This window comes from Chiloscyllium punctatum, chromosome 11 (genome assembly GCF_047496795.1).
Source record: "Chiloscyllium punctatum isolate Juve2018m chromosome 11, sChiPun1.3, whole genome shotgun sequence".
Classification (NCBI taxonomy): domain Eukaryota; kingdom Metazoa; phylum Chordata; class Chondrichthyes; order Orectolobiformes; family Hemiscylliidae; genus Chiloscyllium; species Chiloscyllium punctatum.
The window spans coordinates 50,531,849-50,556,561 of record NC_092749.1 but is presented as its reverse complement, the minus strand read 5'-3'; the positions used below and the strand labels follow the sequence as shown (position 1 = coordinate 50,556,561).

At 39.0% G+C, this 24,713-nt stretch overlaps 1 protein-coding gene across 1 annotated transcript in view; it reads right to left on the bottom strand.

The window, feature by feature from the left end:
• ush2a (Usher syndrome 2A (autosomal recessive, mild)) overlaps window positions 1-24,713 on the bottom strand; it is a 929,735-nt gene that overhangs the window by 337,988 nt on the left and 567,034 nt on the right. Inside the window, 4 exon segments of the mRNA XM_072580162.1 lie at window positions 13,814-13,886; window positions 13,888-13,936; window positions 13,939-13,992; window positions 13,995-14,411. Coding sequence (XP_072436263.1) covers window positions 13,814-13,886; window positions 13,888-13,936; window positions 13,939-13,992; window positions 13,995-14,411 — 593 coding nt within the window.

Genomic DNA, 24,713 nt, shown 5'->3' with positions numbered 1-24,713 from the left:
ATTACACTCCTCAGACATTGAAGCAGTCCATATTCCAATGCAAAATGATCTAGACAATATCCAGGGCTGACAAGTGGCAAATAACATGAAGGCCACAAAAGAGCCAAACAATGACAATCTTCAATAAGAAACAATCTAACCAATGTCCCTTGACATTCAATAGCTTGATCAACACTGAATCCCGCAACTGAAATGTCCTTAAGAGTTACCATTGACCTAAAACTCAACTGGACTCACCATATGAGCAGTGGCTACAAAAGCAGGTCAGAAACTAGGAGTACATACTGAGTAACTCATCTCCTAACTCCCCAGAATCTATCTACCATCTACTAGGCAAATGTTAGGAGTATGATAGAACACTCCCCACATGCCTGGTTGCGTGCAGCTCCAACAACACTCAAGAAACTTGACACCATCTAAGCAAAGCAGACTTCTTCATTGGTATCACATTCACAAACACTGCCATCACCAATATTTACAAGATGCACAGCAGAAATACACCAAAGATTCGAGACAGCACCTTCCAAACTGGGAGCAAGTGAGGACTGCAGATGCTGGAGATCAGAGCTGAAAAATGTGTTGCTTGACAAGCACAGCAGGTCAGGCAGCATCCAAGGAGCAGGAGAATCAATGTTTCGGGCATGAAGAAGGGCTTATGCCCGAAACATCGATTGTCCTGCTCCTTGGATGCTGCCTGACCTGCTGCGCTTTTCCAGCAACACATTTTTCAGCACCTTCCAAACCCATAACCACTTTGATCTGAAGGAGAGAGACAACAAATACATAGGAACACCAGTATCAGGAAATTCCCCTCACTGTCTTGACTTGAAAATACATTACTGTTTCTTCACTGTTGGTGGGCTAATTACTGGAGTTCCCTCCCTAACAGCATTCTGGATATACCTACAAGGCCTGCAGTGATTCAAGGAGGCAGCTCAGAAGCACCACCTTCTCAAGAGCAGCTAGGGTCAGTCAATAAATGCTGGCCATCCAGCAATGCCCACATCCAGAAGAGAATGACAAAAAATTAAAAATGCTTAACATTACAGTGTATTAGTGATGTCGAATATTTTTGCTTACTATCATCATATGAACTTCCTTTATCAGTTACTTGAATAGAGATATCATACTGCAAAATAACACCGATTAAATTAGCAGATAAAATGTCATGACAAATTTTTTTTCAGAGTGTGATTTTAACATAATTTACAGAACATTGTGGGGACCATGCCCGTGATTTATAAAATGAACTCCAGCAGACTCAGCTTTCCACTGGGAATGCAATTCCATTAAATCAGATCGTGATATTTGGCCAATATAATTTGAAACCTGATGGCCCTGAAATTGCATTGCAGAATATGACCGTACAAATGTTCGGTGCATTCAGCGGCAATTTCTCTCAACTCTATTTTAGCAATGAAATTAATCAGTTCAAATAAATGGTCCTTATAAATAAATAAATCTTTGTGAAATTATGAGAGGGAAAAAGCCAAGTTTCAAGACTGTAAAGTCTTAAAGAAATTGAAATTATGTGACAACAGCAGAAAAATTTCAAAAATGTACAACTGGGCTCCAAAGATGTTTCTGCAAATCACCACACTACAGAGTGTCAGAAACAAGTCCCATGTTTTTTTTTTACTCAGTCTGTGTTGTATTGGGTTCCTTACCAGGAAGGATTTTACCAGGAAGTCTAATGGGTTTTCTTGCCATATCTTATCAAACTCACCGCATTAATTACCTACTACACCCTAAGCCATCTCTCATATCCGATTTCCACATCATATCACCATGTACTGTTCCCAGAACAACAGTAGATAGCCACCAAAAGGCCAGTATTCCTTGTATTTGTGCCAGCACCTGGCAGACCACTGAAATTCCAAAGCTAACCTGCTTATTAACAGACATATTTGGAATCTAATGAACAAGGAGAAGATGGCACCGTGATTCTTTCAAAGGGACTTGTTGGTGCTGGTGGATGAGGTGGTCCAGTGGAGAAGTATCCTATTCACTGGAGAACTGAGTAAACCAGAGACCTCACAAACATCCACATCCCCTTGCTAGGAGCCCATACCATAAACTCCACTAGCTAAACCCTTCGCCTAGTCCCTATCTAACCTGTCCAAATGTGCCAACACCTGTCTACCTTTCCCACTCAGCCCCTGGCTTATGAAGTGACCACACCAGGTGTGGTTATTCACTGCTTGCCCTGCTTCCCCCTAGTAGATGCCAAGTTGCTCCTGACAGTGGCTGACATCCTGACGCTCATCCCAGCCATGCTTTACTGTAATTCCCCCTTTACAGATCCTGCTGACACCCCCTTCACAATTGTACTCCTCCCTGTTCCAGAGCCTGAAGGCCCTAGTGTTGAAAAGTAACCTGCTGACGCTCAGTTTCACAGCTGTGGCTGCACAAACCCACCCCCTGCACATAACTTCCTCTTCCTCTTATTTTCTGTGGATGGACCTAATGGATTGATCATGGGCCACTCATGTGACCACTACAATCAGTTAGCCCTGGTCAAGACCTGCCCAAACCTCTAGCGGGTGCTTTTACATCTACCTGATTACTGGTTTCTAAGGAGCCAAACCACTGACTATGACCTGGTCTCCAGACTGCAGAGGCATGGCCCTTTGACCAATAAAATACTGATTGGTTGCCTGAGTGGTCAATCACCTGAACTGGTATCAGTAGCTGCCCTTGATTTACTGCGCCAAGACCATAAGACCATAAATGCACAGAACAAAGGTGCAGAATAAGACCTTTAAGTTAATCAATTATGGTTAATATGTTTCTCAACCCCAATCTCCTGTCTTCTCCCTTCACCCTTGTAAACCTCCTCTTGGCACCCTCACTTAGATACAGGGCCCTACACTGGTCATAATATTTCGAATGCGGTCTGACTAGACCCTTACACAGCCTCAGCAGTACATCCCTGCTCTTAGAGGTAAAAACAATGACTGCAGATGCTGGAAAGCAAATACTGGATTAGTGGTGCTGGAAGAGCACAACAGTTCAGGTAGCATCCAACGAGCAGCGAAATCGACGTTTCAGGTAAAAGCCCTTCATCAGGAATCGTTCAGGTGATTGACCACTCAGGCAACCAATCAGTATTTTATTGGTGAAGGGCTTTTGCCCGAAACGTCGATTTCGCTGCTCGTTGGATGCTGCCTGAACTGCTGTGTTCTTCCAGCACCACTAATCCAGTATATCCCTGCTCTTATATTCTAGTCCTCTTGAAATGAATGATAACACTGCATTTGCCTTTCTAAATATTAACTGAAACTGTGTGCTAACATTAAGAGCATCCTGAACTAGGAATCCCAAGTCCCTTTGTGCTTCAGATTTTGAAGCCTTTTCCCATTTAGAAAATAATCCTACCAAAGTACACAATCTGACACTTTCCCACATTATATTCCTATTGCCACTTCTTTGTCCACTCTTGAGGCTGTCCAAGTCTTTCTGCAGCCTCTCTGCTTCCTCAACACAACCTACCCCTCCACTTACCTTTGCATCATCTTCAAACTTAGCAACAATGCCGAGAGTGTGTTGCTGGAAAAGGACAGTAGGTCAGGCTGCATCCGAGGAGCAAGAAAATTAATGTTTCGGACCGGAGCCCTTCATCATTTCTGATGCTACCTGAATTGCTGTGCTTTTCCAGCAACACACTCTCAACTCTGATCTCCAGTATCTGCAGACCTCACTGTCTCCTTAGCAACAATGCTGTCAGTTTCTTCATCCACAATGGTAATGTATAATGTGAATAGTTGTGGTCTCAACATGGGCCCTTGCAGAACTCCACTAGCCACTGGCTGCCATCCTGAAAAATCCCTTAATGCCTACTTCCTGCCTTCTGACAGTCAGCCAATCATCTATCCATGCCAGTACCACTCCCTGAATGCCATCGGCTTGAGTATTATTTAGGAGTCTCCTGTGAGGCACCATGTCAATGGCCATTTGGAAATTCAAATAGATCATGACCACTGGCTCCCCTTTGTCTAACTTGATCATTATCTCCTCAAAGAATTCTAATAGATTTGTCAGGCATGATCTCCCCTTGATGAAGCCATGTAGACTCAGCCCTATTTCACCATGCACTTTTGAGTACTCCATAATTGTATCTTTAATGACAGACTCTAAAATCTTACCAATGACTGAGGACAGGCTAACTGGCCTAAAGTTTCCTGTCTTCTGCCTTCCCCTGATCCTATACAGAGATGTTACATTAGCTCTTTTCCAGTTTGCTAGAACACCCCCTCCCCCAACACCAGTGATACCTGAAAGATCACCACTAATGTCTTTACAATCTCCTCGGCTATCGCCTTCAGGATGCTAGAGAGTAGTCCATCTGGTCTAGATGATTTATCCACCTTCAGACATTTCAGCTTCCTCAGCACCTACTTCTTAGTTATTTCCACTGCACTCACCTTTGCTCCCTGACCATGTTGATGTCCTGGTATGTCACTAGTCCCTTCTAATGTGAAAATTGATGCAAAGTACCTGTTCAGTTCCTCTGCCTTTTCTTTGTCCCCCATTAGTACTTCTTCAGCCTCATTTCCCAGCAGTCCAATGTCCAGTCTTGTCTCTCTCTCACTTTTTAGATATCTAAACAACTCTTGCAATCTTCTTTTGTGTAACTAGCTAGCTTACTCTCATATTTCATCTTCTCCCTTCCACCCCCTTATTGTTTTTTAAGTTTCCTCTGCTGGTTTTTAAAGACTTCCCAATCCTCTAGCTTCCCACTAATCTTCAACACATTGTATGCTTTTTCTTTTGATTTTACGCTGTCCTTGCCTTCCCCTGTCAGCCATGGTTGCCTTGTCCTCCCTTACTATGTTTCTTATTCTTTGGGATGAATTACCTTCTGAATTACCCCCAGAAACTCCTGTCATTGCTGCTCGACAGTCTTCTCTGTCCAGCTCCCCTCCCAATCAGCTCTGACCAGCTCCTCCCTCATGTCTTTGTACAAACATAGGAACATAAGAATTAAGAGTGGGAGTAGGCAATTCAGCCCTTTGAGACCACTCCATAATTTAACATGATTATGGCTGATCTTATCCTGTCTCTACTCCACTATCCTGCCTACCAGCCATAGCTCTTTATCCTGCTTTGCATCCCACTTGTAATATTGTTACATCTGATTCCAGCTTCCCCCTCTCGAACTGCAGGTTTCCTTCACCATAAACTCCCTTATCAAGTCTGCCTTATTACACATCACCAAATCCAGAATTTTTAGTGGGCTCTACCACAAGCTGATCATTTCATAGCCATTCCATGAATTGCTTTTCTTCAGATCCGTGACCAACCTAACTTTCCCAGTCCACATGTTTTTTGAAGTTCCCCATGATTATTGGAATAGTGGCTTTCCTACATGTCTTTTCTATCTCCTGATTGATATTCTTCCCCACATCCTGATTATTGTTAGGAGGCCTGTACATAACTCCCACTGGTGTCATTTGTCCTTTGAAGTTTCTTAACTCTATCCACACAGATTCTATGCCTTCCAACTATACATCACTTTTTGCTATTGATTTAATTACATTTCTTACTAATAAGGCAACTCTATTGTCTCTGCCCACATACCTGTCCTTTGTATAGACCTGTATCCTTGGAAGTTTAGTTCCCAGCCCTCATCAACTTGCAGGCACATCTCTGTGGCATCGTACCTACCAGTTTCAATCAGTGCTATGAGCTCATTTACCTTGTTTCATATACTGTGTGCATTTAAGTACAATACCTCTAATCCTGCAGGGACTGGCCCCTTCTCATTGTTGTCTCCTCATTTACTGTTCCTGAAGTTAGATTCCAAGCCCTTTCCATCCTCTCTGTCCTATTATTTATTCTGCAAACTTTCATAACTTCTGCTGAGCCCTCATCCCTCTGGCTTTTTCCATAACTTTCCAGGCAACTGAACCCTGCCTACCCTGACCCCCACCCACACACACACACACACACAGCCCTAGTTTTGTGATTCACCAGGACTCTGAACCTAGCCTGATTCAAGTGCAACCTGTCCCATTGGAACAGTTCCCTCCATCCACAGTACTGCTGCTGTTCCCCACGAATTCAACCTGTTTCTCCCACAACAATCTTTGAGACACTTGTTTATCTCTAATCTTGTTGACCCTATGCCAATTTACTTGTGGCTCAGTTAGTAATCCAGAGATCATTACCTTTCTGTTTCTGCTTTATATTTTCCGCCCTAGCTGCTCATAGTCCCTGAGCAAAACTTCTTCTTATCTATGTCATTGTTACCTATGTGGACCATGACAACTGGGATCTTTCCCCTTCCACTCCAAGTTCCTCTGCAGCCCAGATGAGATTTCCTGAACCCAGGCACCAGGCAGGTGACAGCCTTTGAGACTCTCAATCCTGGCCACAGAGAACAGTGTCTATTTGCCAGACTATGCTATCCCCAATTACAACTATATTTGTCTTTTCTACCGCCTCTTGAATGGCTTGCTGTAACACAGTGCCATGGTCAGCTTGCTCATCCTCCCTGCACCCCCACTCTTATCCATGCAGGGAGCAAGAATCTCAAATCTGTGAGGCAGGGTTAAGGGCTGGGACTCCTTCACCTCCTGGATCCCTCTACCTGCCTCACTCATAGTCACACCTTCCTGTCCCCTGACCATTCACTGACTTTGAGGTAATTAGTGTAAGGGATGTGAGTATCCACTGAAACACCCTCTGACTGGCAGGTGTCTCCATGGACTTCAGTAAGGATTATTCCCCTAAGACTTTGAGATGTGCCTGTTTGTTTGCTACACATGCTGTGTGGTTTTAAAAGAAACTGCAGACATTTGGTTCGGGTGTGAACTTGAAGTAGCATGGTGCTGCACATATGCACCCTCTACTCTGAAGGCAACTGAGCAGCAAGGCAAGCTGCCTACTGTGTAACAGAGCTAATTGGTAAAGTAAAGGAAGGCATGCATGTTGCAGGCATGCTAGTAGGCGCTAAAAGTGCAAGCCCTAAGATGTCGCCTGATCCAGTCCATGAGCTGGGTGCCTGCTCTTGTGTGCACAGTATCCAAGTTGCATCCTTTTAATGCTGGTGGCTGATGCAACTACAGTGCACATCTGTACTTCTAGAGCATACTGGCAGTGCACTGGAAAGGTGCCAGGATAGTCATGAGGAGTTGTCAGATGCCACATGTCAATATCTGTGGGTGAAAGGTGCCCATGGATCATGCCTGGAACTGCAGTTTGGTTGCAGGCAACATAGAGATTGTCCAGAGCAAGCAACAAGCTGAGTTATCGTAGTTGCTTTCTATGTTGGATTTTCCCAATGGTGAGCTTGTTATGCAGGTTTGGTAAGAGTTATGCCATTGACAATGTCTTTAACAAGCAATAATCACCATCAAATGGCAACTGACCATTGCCTGGCCACAATCTTGCAATGCCACTTGGGTAAATCATAAAAGATGGTTCAAGTTGCTTGTTTTGTGAGATAAACCTTGTGAGGCATCTTGTCTGACTCTGTCAGATATCTCATCATAGTTGACATCAATCAGCTTCCTGTAAGATTCCACCCAGAGTTTACATTTAAAATGATACTCAGAATCCCAGGAATTATACAGTGTGACAGCAATATATCAGCATTTAATACACTTATGCTCTGAAATAGGGCCATCAGCCTTCATTTTTTGATATTAGCATAATGAGGGACACCATCAGCTGATTATATGACAGCTTCAGTGTATCAAGTACTTGTTTCTCCACAGCAGTGGCCTGATTTAGGGAATCATGTGCACACTGGTCTAGATGATGAGCATAATAACTTGCACACTCTTACTCTGGACTTTGACATACTATAGCTAGTATCTATAATATTTTGGAATATCTGAGCTGAACTGAGCACCCATTTTGTATAGGCACAGATGGTGAGACCAGTGATAAAGGGAAATAAGTAGATTCTTACCTCGCTCACAACTGGCCACTTTGTTTGTGTCTGATGTTCCTTGTAGCAAACTGTTTGCTACATAACAGGCAGCCTTGCACTGTCGTGCTGCAATAAGACTTAATAGCTTTTGAAGTTTCATTGCATCATGAGCAGTTTACCAGCAACAACATAAAATTATGTAATTCTTCACCTGCTGTATTTACTGACATGTCAATAGTACCAAAATAATTTATAGGTTGGAGGGGAGAAAAAGAGACAGACAGAGACATACAAGAAAAGACTGAAAATAGTTTAAGAGACCAACAGTGGTGGACATAAGTAAAGAGATAAAAACATGGAGTAAATAATATACAAGACAGTATCAAAGGGAAGAAAAGGCTTACAGAAGGAGGATGTGAGTAGGGAATAGGATATAGCAGGTTAAATCATGATAGATTATTTTAACTAGTCAATGGAAGGGTATACAAAAATTTGATCATCACGCGCAAAGGGGAGATTGGAGGGAAAGGTATAATGATTGAAATGTGGACTTCGCTGTCAGAGATCCTTCTTGATGTCACACTCCTAAATTCCTTTAAACGAGAAATGAAATATTTGATTGCAAAGGAGGAAAATTGAGGAGAATGGGAATAAAGTAGGAGCATGGGATTGGAATACTTAATTGGAAATCTGAAACTAAAGCTGAAATGTGTAAATAAGCATCAGATGCATATCTGTTTGCAGTTCTGATGAAGGTCAACACACAAAATGTTAATCTCACTTTTCTCTTTACTGATGCTGATGGATCTGCTCTGTATTTCCATTGTTTTCTGTGAATTGATTTTCTTTAATTGTTTTTCCTGACCAAAGCAAATATACTATTAGAGATAAGGCAATCAGGCTCTATTTCTACTGTCATGCTATTATGACTAAATGAAGTAATTTACTGCTTATTCCTTTTCTGTAGGTTAGAAGCTACAAGAGACTACCTTAACTTGCAAGCTTGATGAAAAAAAAGTGGAATCCTCTCATTAAGGCAATATTAAGTCTGCCCATTTTTCTTCTTATCCAAGGGCTTTCCAGAATAACAATTGCATGTTCACTCAACTAAACCTCCAGACTCCAGTACAATTATATAGGTGTTCATAACCAATGTCTTGTCCAAAATCTTTCAGACATCTGTTATTGGCACATTCTGTATTTAAACAATAGAAATAACAGGAAGGGTATGAAGCAAATAACATCAATGACACACAAAAGCCACACAATAATCACCTCCAACAACAGTGAATTTAATCCTCTCCCCTTGATATGCAGTGGCATACTATCACTAAAGCCCCATCATCAACGTCATGAGAATTAACATTGAACAGAAAGAACATGTGCTGTTAAATTTTGCTCTACAAGTTTTTTTTTTAAAAACCATTTCATCTGTCTTTTGAATATTGTGGCTTTATGAGTTGGTTAGAGGCTGCAAGTTCTGTGAAAGTAAATTACATCTCATCCTCCCAAGCAGTCCACACATATTCGAAGCAGAAATCAACAGTATGATGGAATATTTCCCACTTGCCTGAATGAATGCAGCTCCAACAAAAAATCTCAGCATCATACAGGACAAAGCAGCCCATTAAAATGGCAGACCATCCACCACCATAAGCATTCACTCCCTTCATCACTGGCACACAGTGGCAGCAATGTGTGCCCTGTAAAAAATGACAGCACTTTCCAAACTTGTGCATGGGAATACCACCACTTGCAGGTGTCCCTCCAAGCCACTCACCATTCTGACTTGGAGCTAACTCGCTGCTTTTTCAGAATGCCTGTGGGTGAAAGTCCTGAAACCTCCTTCCTAACAGCACTGCCGAAATACCAGCACTGTCTGAAATGTGGCAATACAAGAACATGGCTCACTGCTTTTCCAAAGGCAATTAAAAGTGGGCATCAAATGTTGGCCTTGCCTGCAAAGATGCAGAACAAAAAGAAAATAATAAAAGTTATAACAAAGTTTTGAGTAATTCAACTCAAGTTTCTCTTTCCCTCAATCCCTGTAAAGAAATAGCTAGCCTCTACTTCACAATTCACTGTTGCACTCACAGCTGAGGTTGCTCTCTTACTCTGGCATGGGAATTACAGGTACAACTCGACATTCTATCAAAACTTGATCCGACACATTGTAGGGCAGATATCCTCTCTCCCTCTGCACCATGAGACAGAAGAAATAAACACTGTTCCTGTCAAGACTGAGATTAGTAGGATGTCTTTCTGTGGGTCATTTAATAATCAAGGGATCATTTCCTGTCTGATCTTCATTACTAGGGAAAACATTATGAATTGTTGGAAGCCTCTGATAGTTATAGCTGCATCTCTGGGCTAAATCTTAATTTTTATTTTGACAAAGTCTGAGTTCTGTTGGGCTTTCATCGCAAGCCTTCGAGAGTTTTCTCACCCTGTCTTACCAAACTGGCCCCACTAATTACTTACCCTGTCCTTTGGCATTTCTCAAATCCAGATGCCACACGCTATTTGTGGAACAACACGCCATTCAGTGGATATCCCAAAGTTCACTGGCGTCTATTGATCCTGCACCATCTATAAAAGGCTGCTGTGCACCCAGATAATCCCTGTCAGTCTGGAGCTGCTACACATGGTAGCTGACCTTTATCCTGTACATAGCAAACAGGGAGACACTGATGGCTCACTCTGTCAGTGAGGTACCAGAGGTCATGCTGAATGAGATAATCTACAACCATTACTTCCTTTTCCTGCAGGACCTGCACTGGAGGATTGGAAACTAGACCATGTAACCTGGTCTGAAATGTCTATCCAGGTTAACGCAGTCTCAGTCATATAGCTGACTGCCCAGGATTGAAGAAAGAAGGTCAATCCCCTTCTCCACTCCACAAGCGTAAGTGCCACCATCTTTTCTCCAATGTATCATACTCACTCCATCTCTGCTACTGCACTCACCTTCAAACATGACTCATGCTCTACTATTCTTACTACTATCAGCAATATCTTCTCCATTTGCATTCACCGACCCCAGACCCCAACTCTATGAATCTTTCGTGCCCTCTGCATTGCCTACTCACTCGCTGAGAAGACCGTGCCATCAACAGCAAAAGTAATTGCTGTGTCATCCACACCAGATGATAAACAGCCCATGAGAAACTAGAAAGAGTCATGCCTGGTGCTGCGCTGCCCATCATCTGGCTGTGCTACTCTCCTGCAAAGAGGGCCTGAATTGCAATCAGACCCTGACCACTTATAGTGCCAGGAACTCAAGTGAAAGCTATCCCACTTGAACTAAAGAGGTTTACTGACAAGTCTGACATGCTTCATGGCTTTGTGCCTGCACTAAATGGCAAGACAAAAGAGAATAATATGATATGCATCGCTGGCTAAGGCGTCAAAAAGGCAAGGCAAGCCAATGCAATGCAAGAACGCTGTGAGCACCTTCAGAATGATTGAGTGCTATGATAGTCAGCAAGGAGCCCAGAGATCCAGCCTGGTCCAGTAATGAGCTGGGTGCATGTTCCTGAGCGCACAGTGTCTCTGCTGTAGCTTTACAATAATAGTTGCCGATAAAGCCTGATGTGCAGTAGTGAAGTGTAGAAGATTCCTGTAAATGGACCAGAGATGTACCATGGTGGTCGTTAGAGGCTGGCATATGTTGGATGTCAATGTTTGTGGATGTGAGTTGCGTGTGACCAGTGTCCATTGAGCATACCCCGAGATGTTGCTGCTCAGTTTGCAGCACAAAAGTCATTTGGAGAAAGTGGAGAGCTGTATCCACCAAGTGCTTGCTCTCGATCACATGTCAAGTTTTCCCACCTTTTCGATTGTATAGCCAGTGTGGTAAGATGGGAAGCTGAATATTAATGAAGTGAGTTGTGGCATTAAAAAGGCACTTAATAAACAACAATCTCCATCAATTTACATCTCACTGTTGCCTAGTGAGAATCTTGGCATGACATGTGCAAAGCATAAATGATTGTGTAATTGGAAATCATAGAATCCCTACAATGTGGAAGCAAACCATTCAGTTCACCAAGTCCACACCAACCCTCCAAAGAACATCCCACACAGAACCACCCCACACTTCCCATGGGCCAATCCACCCAATTTACATAACCTGACACGATGGGCAATTTAGCATGGCCAATTTACCTAGCCTGCACATCTTTGAACTGTGGGAGGAAACTGGAGCACTTGGAGGGTATTCAGGCAGATATGGGGGGGATTGTGCAAACTCCATGCAGGCAGCCACTGGAGTACTGGAATCAAACCCAGAACCCTGGCGCTGTGAGGCAGCAGTATAAGCCACTGTGCCACCCAATTTGCTCTCACCATTGAAATAGGCATTGCCACACTTGTTGCCAGATTCTGCCCCACATCTTGCCTTAGCACACATTGCTTGGACCCCTATAAGATTGTACCTTTTGGTTTTGGTGACTGAATTGATTTGACAACTGATGGTGATTGGCAGCCACAAGGTTACAATCCCATCTGAACATTCCAGATTAGAGGAAGTGGAACTTATCACCAAAACTGACTCTAACTGACCATCTATCCTGCAGATATTCTATGTAATACATCTCCAAAAGCAAACCAAAGAGGCTTTTAAGTGGCGTAATCTTTAAGTAACTAGTGGGCGAACAATGTGAAAAAGAAGATGGAAGACTGAGAACTTTGGGAAAATGTAAGAAAAACGAGAGTAGTAATTTATTGTCACTTGTATTTTTACAAAACAAAAATGAAAAGTGTTTAAGTTGTCAGACTCCAGCTCCATTTAATAACGGTCGAATGCAACAGCAGAGCATTTCGAAATACACATTAAAATCAAGCAGATTCAGCATTGGTTTCATAAAGGGTAAATCATACCTGACAAATTCATTACAGCATTTGAGGAGGTAACAAAGCAGGATAGATAAAGGGGAACCAGGAGGTGTGATGTATTTGAAATTGAAAAAGATGTTTGAAAAGACACTGTACATATCTTGAATGTCTTTATTGGAGAAAAGATATAATGCCTTTGAGCCAGTGCAGAAAAGTTTCACTAGGCTGATTCTGGATATGGGGAGATTTTATTTTGAGGACAGGTTGAATGGGTTGGGTCTGCACTCAGTGGAGTTTAAAAAAATGAAAGGAGATCTTATGAAATCATATAAGACTCCTAGGGGCTTGTCAGGGTAGATGTGGAGTAGTTGTGAGTTGATCTTGGACTAGAGGGAGTAATCACAGAATAAGGGTCACCCATTTAAGGCAAAGATTAGGAGATATTTTTCCAGAGGGTCATCAATCTGTGGAATTCTTTACCATGGAAGGCACTGGAGACTGGGTTGTTCAGTATTCTCAAGGCTGAGAGAAGTACATTTGTTATCAGTAAGAGAATCAGGGGTTGTGGCAATAAGACAGGAAAGTAGAGTTATGGAATCTGAGAGTTGTCAGTTCGGCCATGATTGCAGTGGAGTGGACTCAATGGGCCTACTTTTGCTCACACATCTTATGATTTAACATGACAGCCCACTTTATTACAAATGCTTTCTCTAATCTGTGCATGATGAAGAAACAAGTTCAGTTCTGCCTCTCAGAAAATCGCTATAAAAACTAAGACTATGTTGAGACTTTATGTTCTGTGTCCAACACTCCTCTGCGTGAAGTTTGTTCCTGATGAACAGTGTCAGCAAAATCTGCTCTGAATACACAGCACATGCATTTTATCTGAAATAATTAGCATCATTTACTGTGGATCTTTGCCTCAGTAAATAATAATTCAACATAAATGGATACCTAATTGTAAAATATTTAGCATTTCTCCATACCATTTTCCTCAAATAAACATCTAAAAATTTAAAACCAAAAGACATAATCAAGCTGTGCGCAACTCTTCTTGTGGTTAAAATAAATGTGCTGAAATAAATTTGAATTAACCACGTCAACTGAATTTGGACTCAGAACCTGGATTCGTGGTGGCTGCACTGCAGCTGGTCTTGAAGGCCTGTGGTCCTTCATTGCAAGTATTGCTATTTGTTCCACCACTGACAGTGCTTACTAGGTTCTATTTTTATATGTAATCCAAGGGTTTGGGCTCACAGAATTATTGGCATATCTCAGTGGCTGTCCAGAATTTCAATCATGAGGGTAAAAATCTCTTCTGTCCCCTTAACTTTCATCTCCATTAATATGCTATCAATAATACCATTGGGATAGGCTGAGGGATTCCATGATATAAGCACAGAAATTGGAGTGCCTGAATAAAGTTCTGGATCAGAAATATTCTCAGGAGCTCCCTGAATTGTTTGAACCAGGTGCGACTCTGGTGACAGAGAACATCCTGCTGTTGTACAACTTTCCACTTGGAAAACATGCACAGAGTATGCATGTAGATAGTTCAGAGAATAGCTGTAATGCAGCCTGAAACCATCCTACTAAATTTGGTACTGAGTAATGTAACTATTACACTGTTCCCATACCAATAACAGGTTTTGAGATCTGATATTCAGCAGAAGAGGTGGATCCATTGGTCCTTGTTCTGGAAGTTCAAAAGAAGAAAAAATGGTACAAGACTATTTTGAAAGCAAAACAAAAGGCTGAATTTCATTATATGTTTGTCTATTCCTCTACATTCCTATATTCCAATCTTCTATAAAGAGAGCCAATACATGACCGGCTCTATAACTGGCAATTAAGCCGATGAGTAAATCATTGTTTCTCATGTAATTGCTAATAAATGTTTTGCAGATCCTCCTGATAGTATTGGCGTGACATCTGTGTCTTGGAAAGACTAGATGTAGACTTATTTCATATCATTCAATGATATTGTGTATTAACAAACTCAAATACTTTCTCCACTGGTATATCCAGGAATCTAAAGAATGATCTTAGATGATAAAACAAAGTACTGCGGATGCATAAACAAAAAGATATAAACATATAAATTCTGTTTTGTCTCCACAAATGCAGCCAGACCTGCTGAGTTTTCTCCAATAATTTCTGTTGCTATAATAATTGTTCCCTTTATTGTAGTTTGGGACACAGGTTCTGATGTAGGGCATTTTCCTGATATAGGGCTTATGCCCAAAACGTCGATTCTCCTGCTCCTTGGATGCTGCCTGACCTGCTGCGCTTTCCCAGCACTACACTCTTGACTCTGATCTTCAGCATCTGCAGTCCTCACTTTCTCCAAAGCAGACTCTGACCAAACTAAATCCACAAAACGAATGTGCAAGCAGATTTTACCGTGTAGTATTTCTCACAGTTGCAGGCCCTTCAGATATATAGCTGCATCTTAGCGTTTGGTGAACTGTTCTAGATTTGCCAAAATATATGCACAAGCATTAGCCACACAGTGTTCTTCTTCCTAAATCAGACTTGGTTTTGCTATGCTGATAATAAATATTAGATTAAACACAGGACCCTATAAGCAACAATTTCACCTGTACTTTCAGGAGGAGTAGCAAAGCCAATCAATTCATAAAAACCTAAGTCACCTTTGTTCCTCGCATGAGCGGCTAATCCTGAAATATGGACCGAAATGAAATTGTTTATTGGTGTGATATCACCATTCCTAACCTTTCAAACAGTGACAACTGGATAGGTATCAGAAATTTAAAAAAAAGACTATCATCAGACAGCAAAGACCAATTGTAACAGATAGAATCTTGACTAACCAAAATTTGTTAACTCAATGTAGATCAGGGATTGGGTGCTTTATCTGCTTGGCCATTAGGGAAATGACCAGAACTGCCAAACAACTTGTCATTCTATAGTTATGAGTTTATTTAAATAAAATTCATGGAGATAATATAACCACACTGGATTCATGTCCTCTCAATGTAATACATGTCACATTACACAACTAAGACAAAGTTTGGTTATATGGCTCAATTACAGCGAATTTGTGCTGTTCTGGTCTACAAGGTGGTTGAATTGTTGCTCTGTCTGATCTGCCTTCCCTAAGGTGTTATATTATATAACATCAAATTGTTTGAACCCCTATTTTGCCTTCTACATTTAATTGCTTGGCATTTATTTTCTCTGTCTGCATAATCTGATACACAGAATCTGCTGTGGAGAGAGAAGAAAAGAAACAAATATGTGAAATTGCGTGATGCTATGCTAGCATGAATTTAAGCAGTAATACGGTTTTAAACACTTTTTTCCCCTTTATTAAAACAATGGAGAGAGTAAATTTGGGCAAACACAATGCAGTTATGTGTTAATAGTGCACAGCATGATTTCATGGAATGTATCACTGATTAATAATTTATACAATTAATTTTTTACAGGATTTGCATTGTCCCCAGTTTATTCCAACAATACTAATCATAATCATAACCTTTAGCTTTCTCTATGCAAAGAAATCATAATTAAATTTGGCAATTCAATGAATATTTGGTAAAGGGTTAATGTACACCAGCCAGCAAAATATAGTTTTGAAGATGACATTCATTTCTAAAACAGTTAATATTACATATATGCAGATTACTTTGGTTGGGCCAGTAGGTGAATCACCTTGTGACAGGAGGGCATTCAAACCTGAGGAGGAGGCATAACTGTCCACCTTAATTCATACCTCCTATTGACCAAATGCATAGTAACATGTGGCAACAGACACAGAGAAGCTGACAGCTTCGACCGCGTCTCTGACTGAAGGGAGATGTGATATATAAAGGAGGTGGTGGGTGGAAAAGAAGTGCAACTAAGGAGCAAAAATATTAATAATAACAAAGTGCATTCTGTCACAGGGATGAGATTATGAAATTCAAAATATATATCATAGCATTTGATCATTATTTCCAGATTTTATTGTGTTGAATAGTGGGCAACCTTGAGACATTTCATCACTCAATATTCTACTTATTGGGTTAATATAGAATACACCTCATTGTTCAAGTTCAAACTGCCAAGAAGGAATGCCAACATTTCTTAGCACTTCTGTGTTTATCATGCTAATCCTGGTTTTGGAATTCATCGACTCTGTGTTAATATTACAGATGATTTTGCTGGGATTGTGACAGGGGCTGCCGATTTAGCCCCTTGCTCACTGATAAATAAACATTGCACACATCTGACCTTTAGGTTAACAGGTTTTTATGCTTGCTCCACTCAACACTGTTACTGATTCAATTATCAGAAAGGTTCAAGTGCCTTCATGAATACTGAAAGATTCCACCGTATGTCTGCATAGGTGTTATGGAACAGAAAATTTGATGCAACTCTCATGAGAAATTCCATAATTGTAAATAATTTTACCACATGAGACAATCAAGTCACCTTGAGTGCAAACCATGGTCTGCTGAGAAATGTGTTATTTAAGCTTTACTGGTCTGTGTTAAATTCTGCAATTTGAAGGGCTGTTAAGTTTTTCAATTGAAATTTCATTTAAAATGCAGTACTTTTTATTTTATTGATGCTTTACTGCTCTCAAGGTACAAGCAAGAACATGGTGCAATAACACAAGCCCAGCTCAATCAGTGATCAGTAACTGCCATAATTTCAAGACATTCAATATACTTATAAAGTAGATGTTGCAATCTATAAATTGCCATCTATCCACTCAGTAATTATTACAGAGCTCTATTTCTACATATTGTAGTTTATGACATTTGTGCCAGAGTGATACTTGGTCAAATTTGAAAATGTTCTTTTAACAAGGGGATTTTGAGACATCTGTTCATTATTTGTATTAGACTTGGTTAAAAAAAAAAGAAAATAAATATGAAATGTTACCAGTTACAGGGCTCTGAATTTTTTTTAACTGACCTGAGTTTTCTACGGTGACTGGTGTTGTAAAAAATGAAGGATGTTACCACATAGATGCAATGATATGGTCTATTAGTGTGTATGAGGTTTAGGAACCTAAAATATCATTGTATGTATGTCTCGCCTGTCTGACGCATAGAAAATACGCTTCATAAAGGCTACATCAAGGGGGAAATAGCACAATGACCCTTCTTCTGCTTGAACATTTGAAATAAATACTACCCTGATATGAATGGTCTATTGCACAGCACTCTGTAATTTGTTTGCAGTTCCTATTTATCAATGATTGAATGACCAAAAAAAAAATGCTTTGAGAGGATAGTTTGCTCCTACATAGAATTAATTGGAGGATTCCCATTTATTTTTCTGACATTAACATAAACTTGCTTATTTATTACATTCAATATTCTTTAATCAAATGTAGTTTTGATTGCAATATTTTATAAGAAAAAGAAATACCAATACAAATCATGCCAATTGTAATCAAAGCACACTTTTTTAAAAAATTGTTTCTTAAACAAATGTAAAGAAGAAACCCATGATGAAATTTCATTTCTGTGAGTAAAATTTGTATGCCAATGTAATCATTGAACTTCTTGGGCCTTTTTCCTCCAAAGGCTCTTTATGTTTGTTCATTTATCACTTACTGATGTATTTGCTCAGATAAAGAAACTATCTAAATGCTTTCCATAAACTGGAAAAAAAAGCTGCTATGGGCCATTTGACTTAAATGAACCTTTAAACAATCAATAAAGCAGAAAGGTTCAGATTTTGAGGACAGCTTGACTACCCCTTAGAATACACAGCAGAAAACTGGATACATTTCTAACCAAGAGTCTGAATATCAGTATGTCAATCAACAGTTTCATCTCTGACTACACTAACTGGGGAAATCTACTATTTCCCAGCTCCAGTTAATGGGGAATTCCAAAGGAGCCTCTAACTAGCTAGAATCTAAACACTCACCCACATTCTAGTTGCAGTGGGAGCATTTAACTCAAAGTTTATAGCACAGAGTCCCTCAAGAATAAAGCACTGCTTTGGCCAAAGCAAGCAATTACTTCACAAAGGATTCCTGAAACTAGAGAATTGTAAGATTCTCAGATTCTACTTGTTACAAGCATAGCCCATTGACAACTGGAAATGAGGTAAGCTTCCCCACACTAATGTAAAGATAATGATGGTATAAAACTAAACAAATCCTGTCTAAGTGCAAAGCTAAACTCCATTGGGAAAGATAGGCACAGCATTAAAGACTGGAGATTTATAAATCCTCTTGGCCCATGCTCCGTGCTTCAGTGGTCTTTAGGGAAGGAACTGGGATGAGCTAAAATTATTCCCAAAGCATACTGGGAGTATACCACACTCACAGTTTAAAGAGAAAACTGATCAACTTGGTGACACAGAGTTAGCAGCTTGATTATGTAAATCCTTTTTAAACAATTTGATCAATTTTGACTGTTGGCATACCACTTTCAATTCTATTTGGGCTGCAAAACTCTTACTTATAAATAACTTAAAAGTAAAAGAGTACAATCTCTTTTGAGCATTCTAGGAAAACTGGTACATTGAATATATTTATCATTCAAGAATCATTTCATGGGTAGTAATAATTTTATTGTGAATTAACATATCTTTGAATGAGAAATCGTATTGTAGACTTTTCCATGCAAAAATCATGCTCAAAGTAGAAGCTATTACAATTCAAGAAGTAAGAATTCAGGTATGAAATAGCATTACATGATGGTCATAAAGTATTAATGGAATTGTAAAAGCAAAAACCAACCATTTAGTTCAATTTAAAAAATCACTATACATCAAAAATGCTCCACTAGCTGCAAAATCAATGGAAAAGATAACATGGTGAATGCAGTTAACATTGAAAAAGTCCCCTTACTGAAATATCAAAAAAGAAATCAATAGGACTTGATTTATCATTCCCTAAAATAATAGAATAGCAATAAAAAAGTTACAAACATATTTTACTAAATACCTGTTTTATATTTTGTTATTTTTATGTAATCCCAGATGAATTAATTGCTGCAAAGCTAAAAAATATTCAAGTCTTGCTAAAAAAAACAGAAAGTGATGCTTTATTTCAGCACTTAATACTTAATTTCGAATTTCCTGGATTCTTCTTTTTACAGGTGAACTCATGACATGGCAGTAGTCTAATAACAGATATCTTTTTATTTCATTTATCATCTCTGTCTGAATTCAACATTCTCTTGTGCTTTGGTGGTATTTGAGGCTAAGGCAGGAAAAGCAATCCCAACCCACAATGGATGATTTTTTAATGCCCTCATCTCTTATTACCCATAGGAAGCACTTGACAGATTGACAAAGTTCAAGAAGTGATATTTGTTGTAAAGTTTCTGAGAAACAAGAAATTGAAAACAAATACATAAAGCAGAGCTTGTTGTAAAGTAATTAATATTACAACTGCATTGGAATTTGTAAAAACAAACAGGAGATTGCTAAAGTTTATAGCATTCACAATTGTCTTTAACATCCAAATTCCATTGTTAATGCTATAGGAAATCATTTTTTTCTATTTACTAGCATATAAACTATAACTTTATTTTTTCTTGATAAATGTGGATTCTGAATGAATACAAAACAGGTTTGCCACAGCTTCCAATCAGATATATGACAGCAATGAAGACACCGCTGAGAATTTCAGAATAGAAACTGAAATCTGAATTCCCAGGTAACTAAAGGCAGCAGGGAAGCTTATTTGATTGTAAAGATGATTAGTTGTTTTGGATGTGTGTTTGATTAAAATGTCAGGCTTACAGATTGGTCTGAGTTTGTACAATGATGTTCAAAAACAAGTAGGGATTTTAATGTTGTGTAATTAAATTGGTAAGACAAGCAGGCATATTAAGTCAGAATGCATTAAACAAGAAAAAAGAAAACTTTCTTTCTTTCAGAAGCTCTCAAGTGTGGAGCTCAGAACAAAGGGCCATCATTTGAAATTAAAATTAGAGCTAGACCATTCAAGAATAACATCAGCATAATTCCTTCACACAAACATAAGGGAAAACTGGAACTCTTGCCTACAAAAAGCTGTTGATATTTGATCAGTTGAAAAGTTGAAGACGAAGATTGAGAGATTTTTGTTAGGAATAGGTGTTTTGGAACTACAGTGAATAAATGGGCAGAAATGTTTTCTTCACAGTGGAGATGGAGATGTTTCTGGGTGACAAATATGACCCTGGGTGGGCAGTCATTTATTGGTAATTTTACATGACCACCCCCTTAACTGACAAGGAGACAGGAGACATAGGGATACTACATGGGTGTGCCAAAGCCTAATCAAAGGCCTTCCAGCTTGAAGGCAAGCAAGAAAGAAGACTCTTAAAAACTGAGGCACACTCATTGCAACTTCTTAAAACCGAAATATAATGGCTGTTAGAAACAAGGCATCAGCATGAGAGAAGCAGAAGCTCCTCTACAGAGCATTTTGCAGCTGATCCTGCACCCAGGCAGACAGAGAAGGCCTTTCGACCTGCCCTGCCCTCACTCCCAACTATTGATGACACTTTGCCTTCAGGCATCTAAATTAGCCCCTGCCACCTGTGGGAATTTGGAGGTTAAATTGAACTGGTTACATTCCAGACTGCCTCCTTGAATTGAATGTAATTGTTTTTCAATGAGTCAACACTGTGCTTCACCATCCACCAATCCGACTCCCACAAAAATGGCTGGAAGTAGGATGGAACATGCAAAGTGGTGTGTTGACCTATGAAGCTATATTTTGGTTCCCATGCCTCAACTCCAATGCTGACCTCAGGTAGAGCTACAAATCCTGTCCAAGATGCAGTTCAACCATGATCTAATTGAATGGCAGAACATACTACAATTGTTCATCACAGTTTTAAACTAACAAATAAAACATGAAAATGAGACATATTTTGTAATGATTTGTTTCAACAGATTACATAGAACATAGAACAGTACAGCGCAGAACAGGCCCTTCAGCCTGTACATAGGATTTGAAAAACATGTAACATGTTACGCTATATGCAATCTTTATCACAAGAATATCATACATAAATATTAACTAGAATACGGAAAACAAGTACTTGCATTGCCCCATGAATGACAGCCACAAAGGATAGGGGGGGTTATCAATCTAGACAATGATTTTAAATGTAATCTTCAAGTAACTAACATTTTTGCTAATCCATTAGATTTGAGTCTCAATTACTTGGAAATAACTGAAACCATCTCAAACATGGAGAGAGTTAAAGAGCTAAGATTCAAACTGGAATTCTAAAGGGAAGTTATACTGGACTTGAAACACTAACCCTGTTTCTCTCTTCACAGATGCTGCCAGACATGCTGAGTTACTCCAGCACTTTTCATTTTGTTTCAGATTTCCAGGTTTTACAGTATTTTTGCTTTTATTCATTGCAAAAATAATCATAACTTATTAGAAAATTGCCCTGACCTTCTACACCAAAATTATTAACCAATCATTTCTATTTTAAGATGTTAAACAGTCTCGTGGTGCATAATGAACACTTTCTAATTGTTTTCTTGTAAGAACTGTTATTTTAGGAATTATTTTTTAAAAGTTCTCAATAATATATTTACATTTTTGGTGTGAAACATTAAAATAGATGTCTTTGGAAACTTCAGACCTGCTGTTTTGAAATACATAAATATATTTAGTCGTCAATTCAGGCTATTCAAACAGATTCTGTTAATGATTCAAAAGGCTATATATAATCTTTTTAACTACTTCAAGATTCACAACCTGTAAAGAAATTCAGCTAGAAAATTTGAAACGTGGTGACTACAACATGTAAAATGCATTTGGATAAGGGCATAAATAAGAAATGTTTGGAGAGATATAGGCCCAGTGCAGGCAAGTGGGATGAATTTAGTTTGGGATTTTTGGTGACATGGACTGGTTGGACTGATGGGTCTGTTTCTGTGCTATATGATTCTATGACTCTATGACAACTAAACTTACATCTACTATGGTATCTTTGATTTACCTCAGTAAATGCAATCTCTTCCCATGACATTTTTTTGTTGCAAGTTAGAACTTTCATAGAGGGTACTTTCTCTCTTTACCACCTGAGCATTAGGATTGAGTATAGAAAGAAAATGTGGTGTAGATATTTGCATGTTTGTAGCAGGACATGTCTTGTTTCCCTTCCCCAAAATGACTGGAAGGAAGATCTTGACATTCTGTTAGTGTCCTGTGGATCTTCCCGCCAAGTTTTCTCTTCTGCACCCTTCTTGGTGATGCTTACAGCCCAAGTGACAAAGACAAAAATCTACCTCATGGTTTCTTTTAGAAGAAAGACTGGGGACTATTAATTACATTTGCAAGCTATCATTTATTGACATTACCTTTTAAAATAATATATTTACATTAGTTGCATATCACTTTAAATTATGATCAATTCTACATAATTGAAAAAAAGCTGTTTACTTAACATGCTTTCTATGAAGATTTAAGCATTTTGATGACTACATTCTTTACTAAATGAAAATCAATGGAAGCATAAATATCAACTTTTTTAACAGCAGTCCTTTCATGTAGAATTTAAAACAAAATGCGTGAAAGGAACTCAAAGCTTGTGCACGGTAAGGTAAAAAAATGTCAATCTTCTAGGTTTCAATCACCATCATGGTGCTCACGTACAGTTCCAGACCAGGTTGCTAGCTTTTGAAAGATTGCTTCCTGGCTATCTTCAATAAGATCCTCAAGATCGACTTAAGCTCCAATCAATCACTGAAGTTACACAGCTAATTGCCCCAGTAATTAGACCTCATTGTGATTACTCACAACTACTTCGTGATCTTTCAAATGCTGTTATAAGTAATTTATGGACCTCTGTCAGAACTGAATTGGTATTTTTTTTTAAACTGGGTGTGAAATACTTGTACTTCTGTTAAATTGGAGGTAATCTGATTTAAATAGTACCTTATTTGATTCTGAACTATTGTATTTAAAAGTAGAATGACTTCTGTTGCACCCATTTAATTTCAGAAAGGGATTTCGTTTTGAAATTTGTAAATTCCCACATTATAATTCTGGAGGTATGGGTGACGATATTCGCAACTTGCAACTATCACAGATTACCAAGTTTTCATTTCCAAATGTACGATCCAAAGTTATGTTAATTATTATTATCCGAAATGCACAGTCAGTAGGTTTGTAGCTGAAAGAGGATACTTAATTATTTTGGGTAGAGAAAAAGGGTTGTATCAAAAATATTAAATTCCTCTTCTTATTTATTTATTTTTTAAACTCTTATTGTTTATTGACTGATCTATTTGCTATATATTTGAAACACTGCCTACAATCTTAGTTTTCTTGATCTTTCCCCATTTATTTTGTGCAATTAATCATTAAATGTCATTTAATCTGCTGAAACTATTACCTACAAAATTATGGAAACAGCTGTAATAATTTTAGTATTATTACAAGCCACATCTTCATGAATACAGACACTAGCATTTGTCACTTTGCCAGAAGGTAGAGGGAGCTGGAACACTGCAAGTGCAGTGCTATCGTATCTAGGTGCACATTGCCAAATTGCTCATTTCTAATTTTTAACAAAAATATTTGTGCTTCTATGATTAATAAAAGTGTTTTAGAATATAAACTGTACTGGAAATTGACTCAGTATCTTAGCAGAACAAAAATGTATAACATAATTAACACACTTAGTTAAATGATAAAGCAGTAACCATTTTAGCAGAAAATCGCAATTAGTGGTATAAATACAGACAAAGCATAACACTTTGTCATTTCAAGTGATAATGAACTGATAATTATACTGAAGTATATTAACAAGTTTAAGTAAACCATTGGTTTTTTAAAAAAAAAATAAGCTAGCATTATCATCATTGACCAATTTGAACCACATTATCCTCTCTTCAATAATATTTGTGGAAAAAGTGGAGGTGAGTTGAAAAAGTGTCATGCTGACAGAAGGCACTAATTGACTATTTGTCACACTTAGCATTTCTTTGAAGATTCCTCCGATTCCAAAATGTCTTCAGTAATATTAGTGAAATGTCAGAATAAAGCCTATTTCTG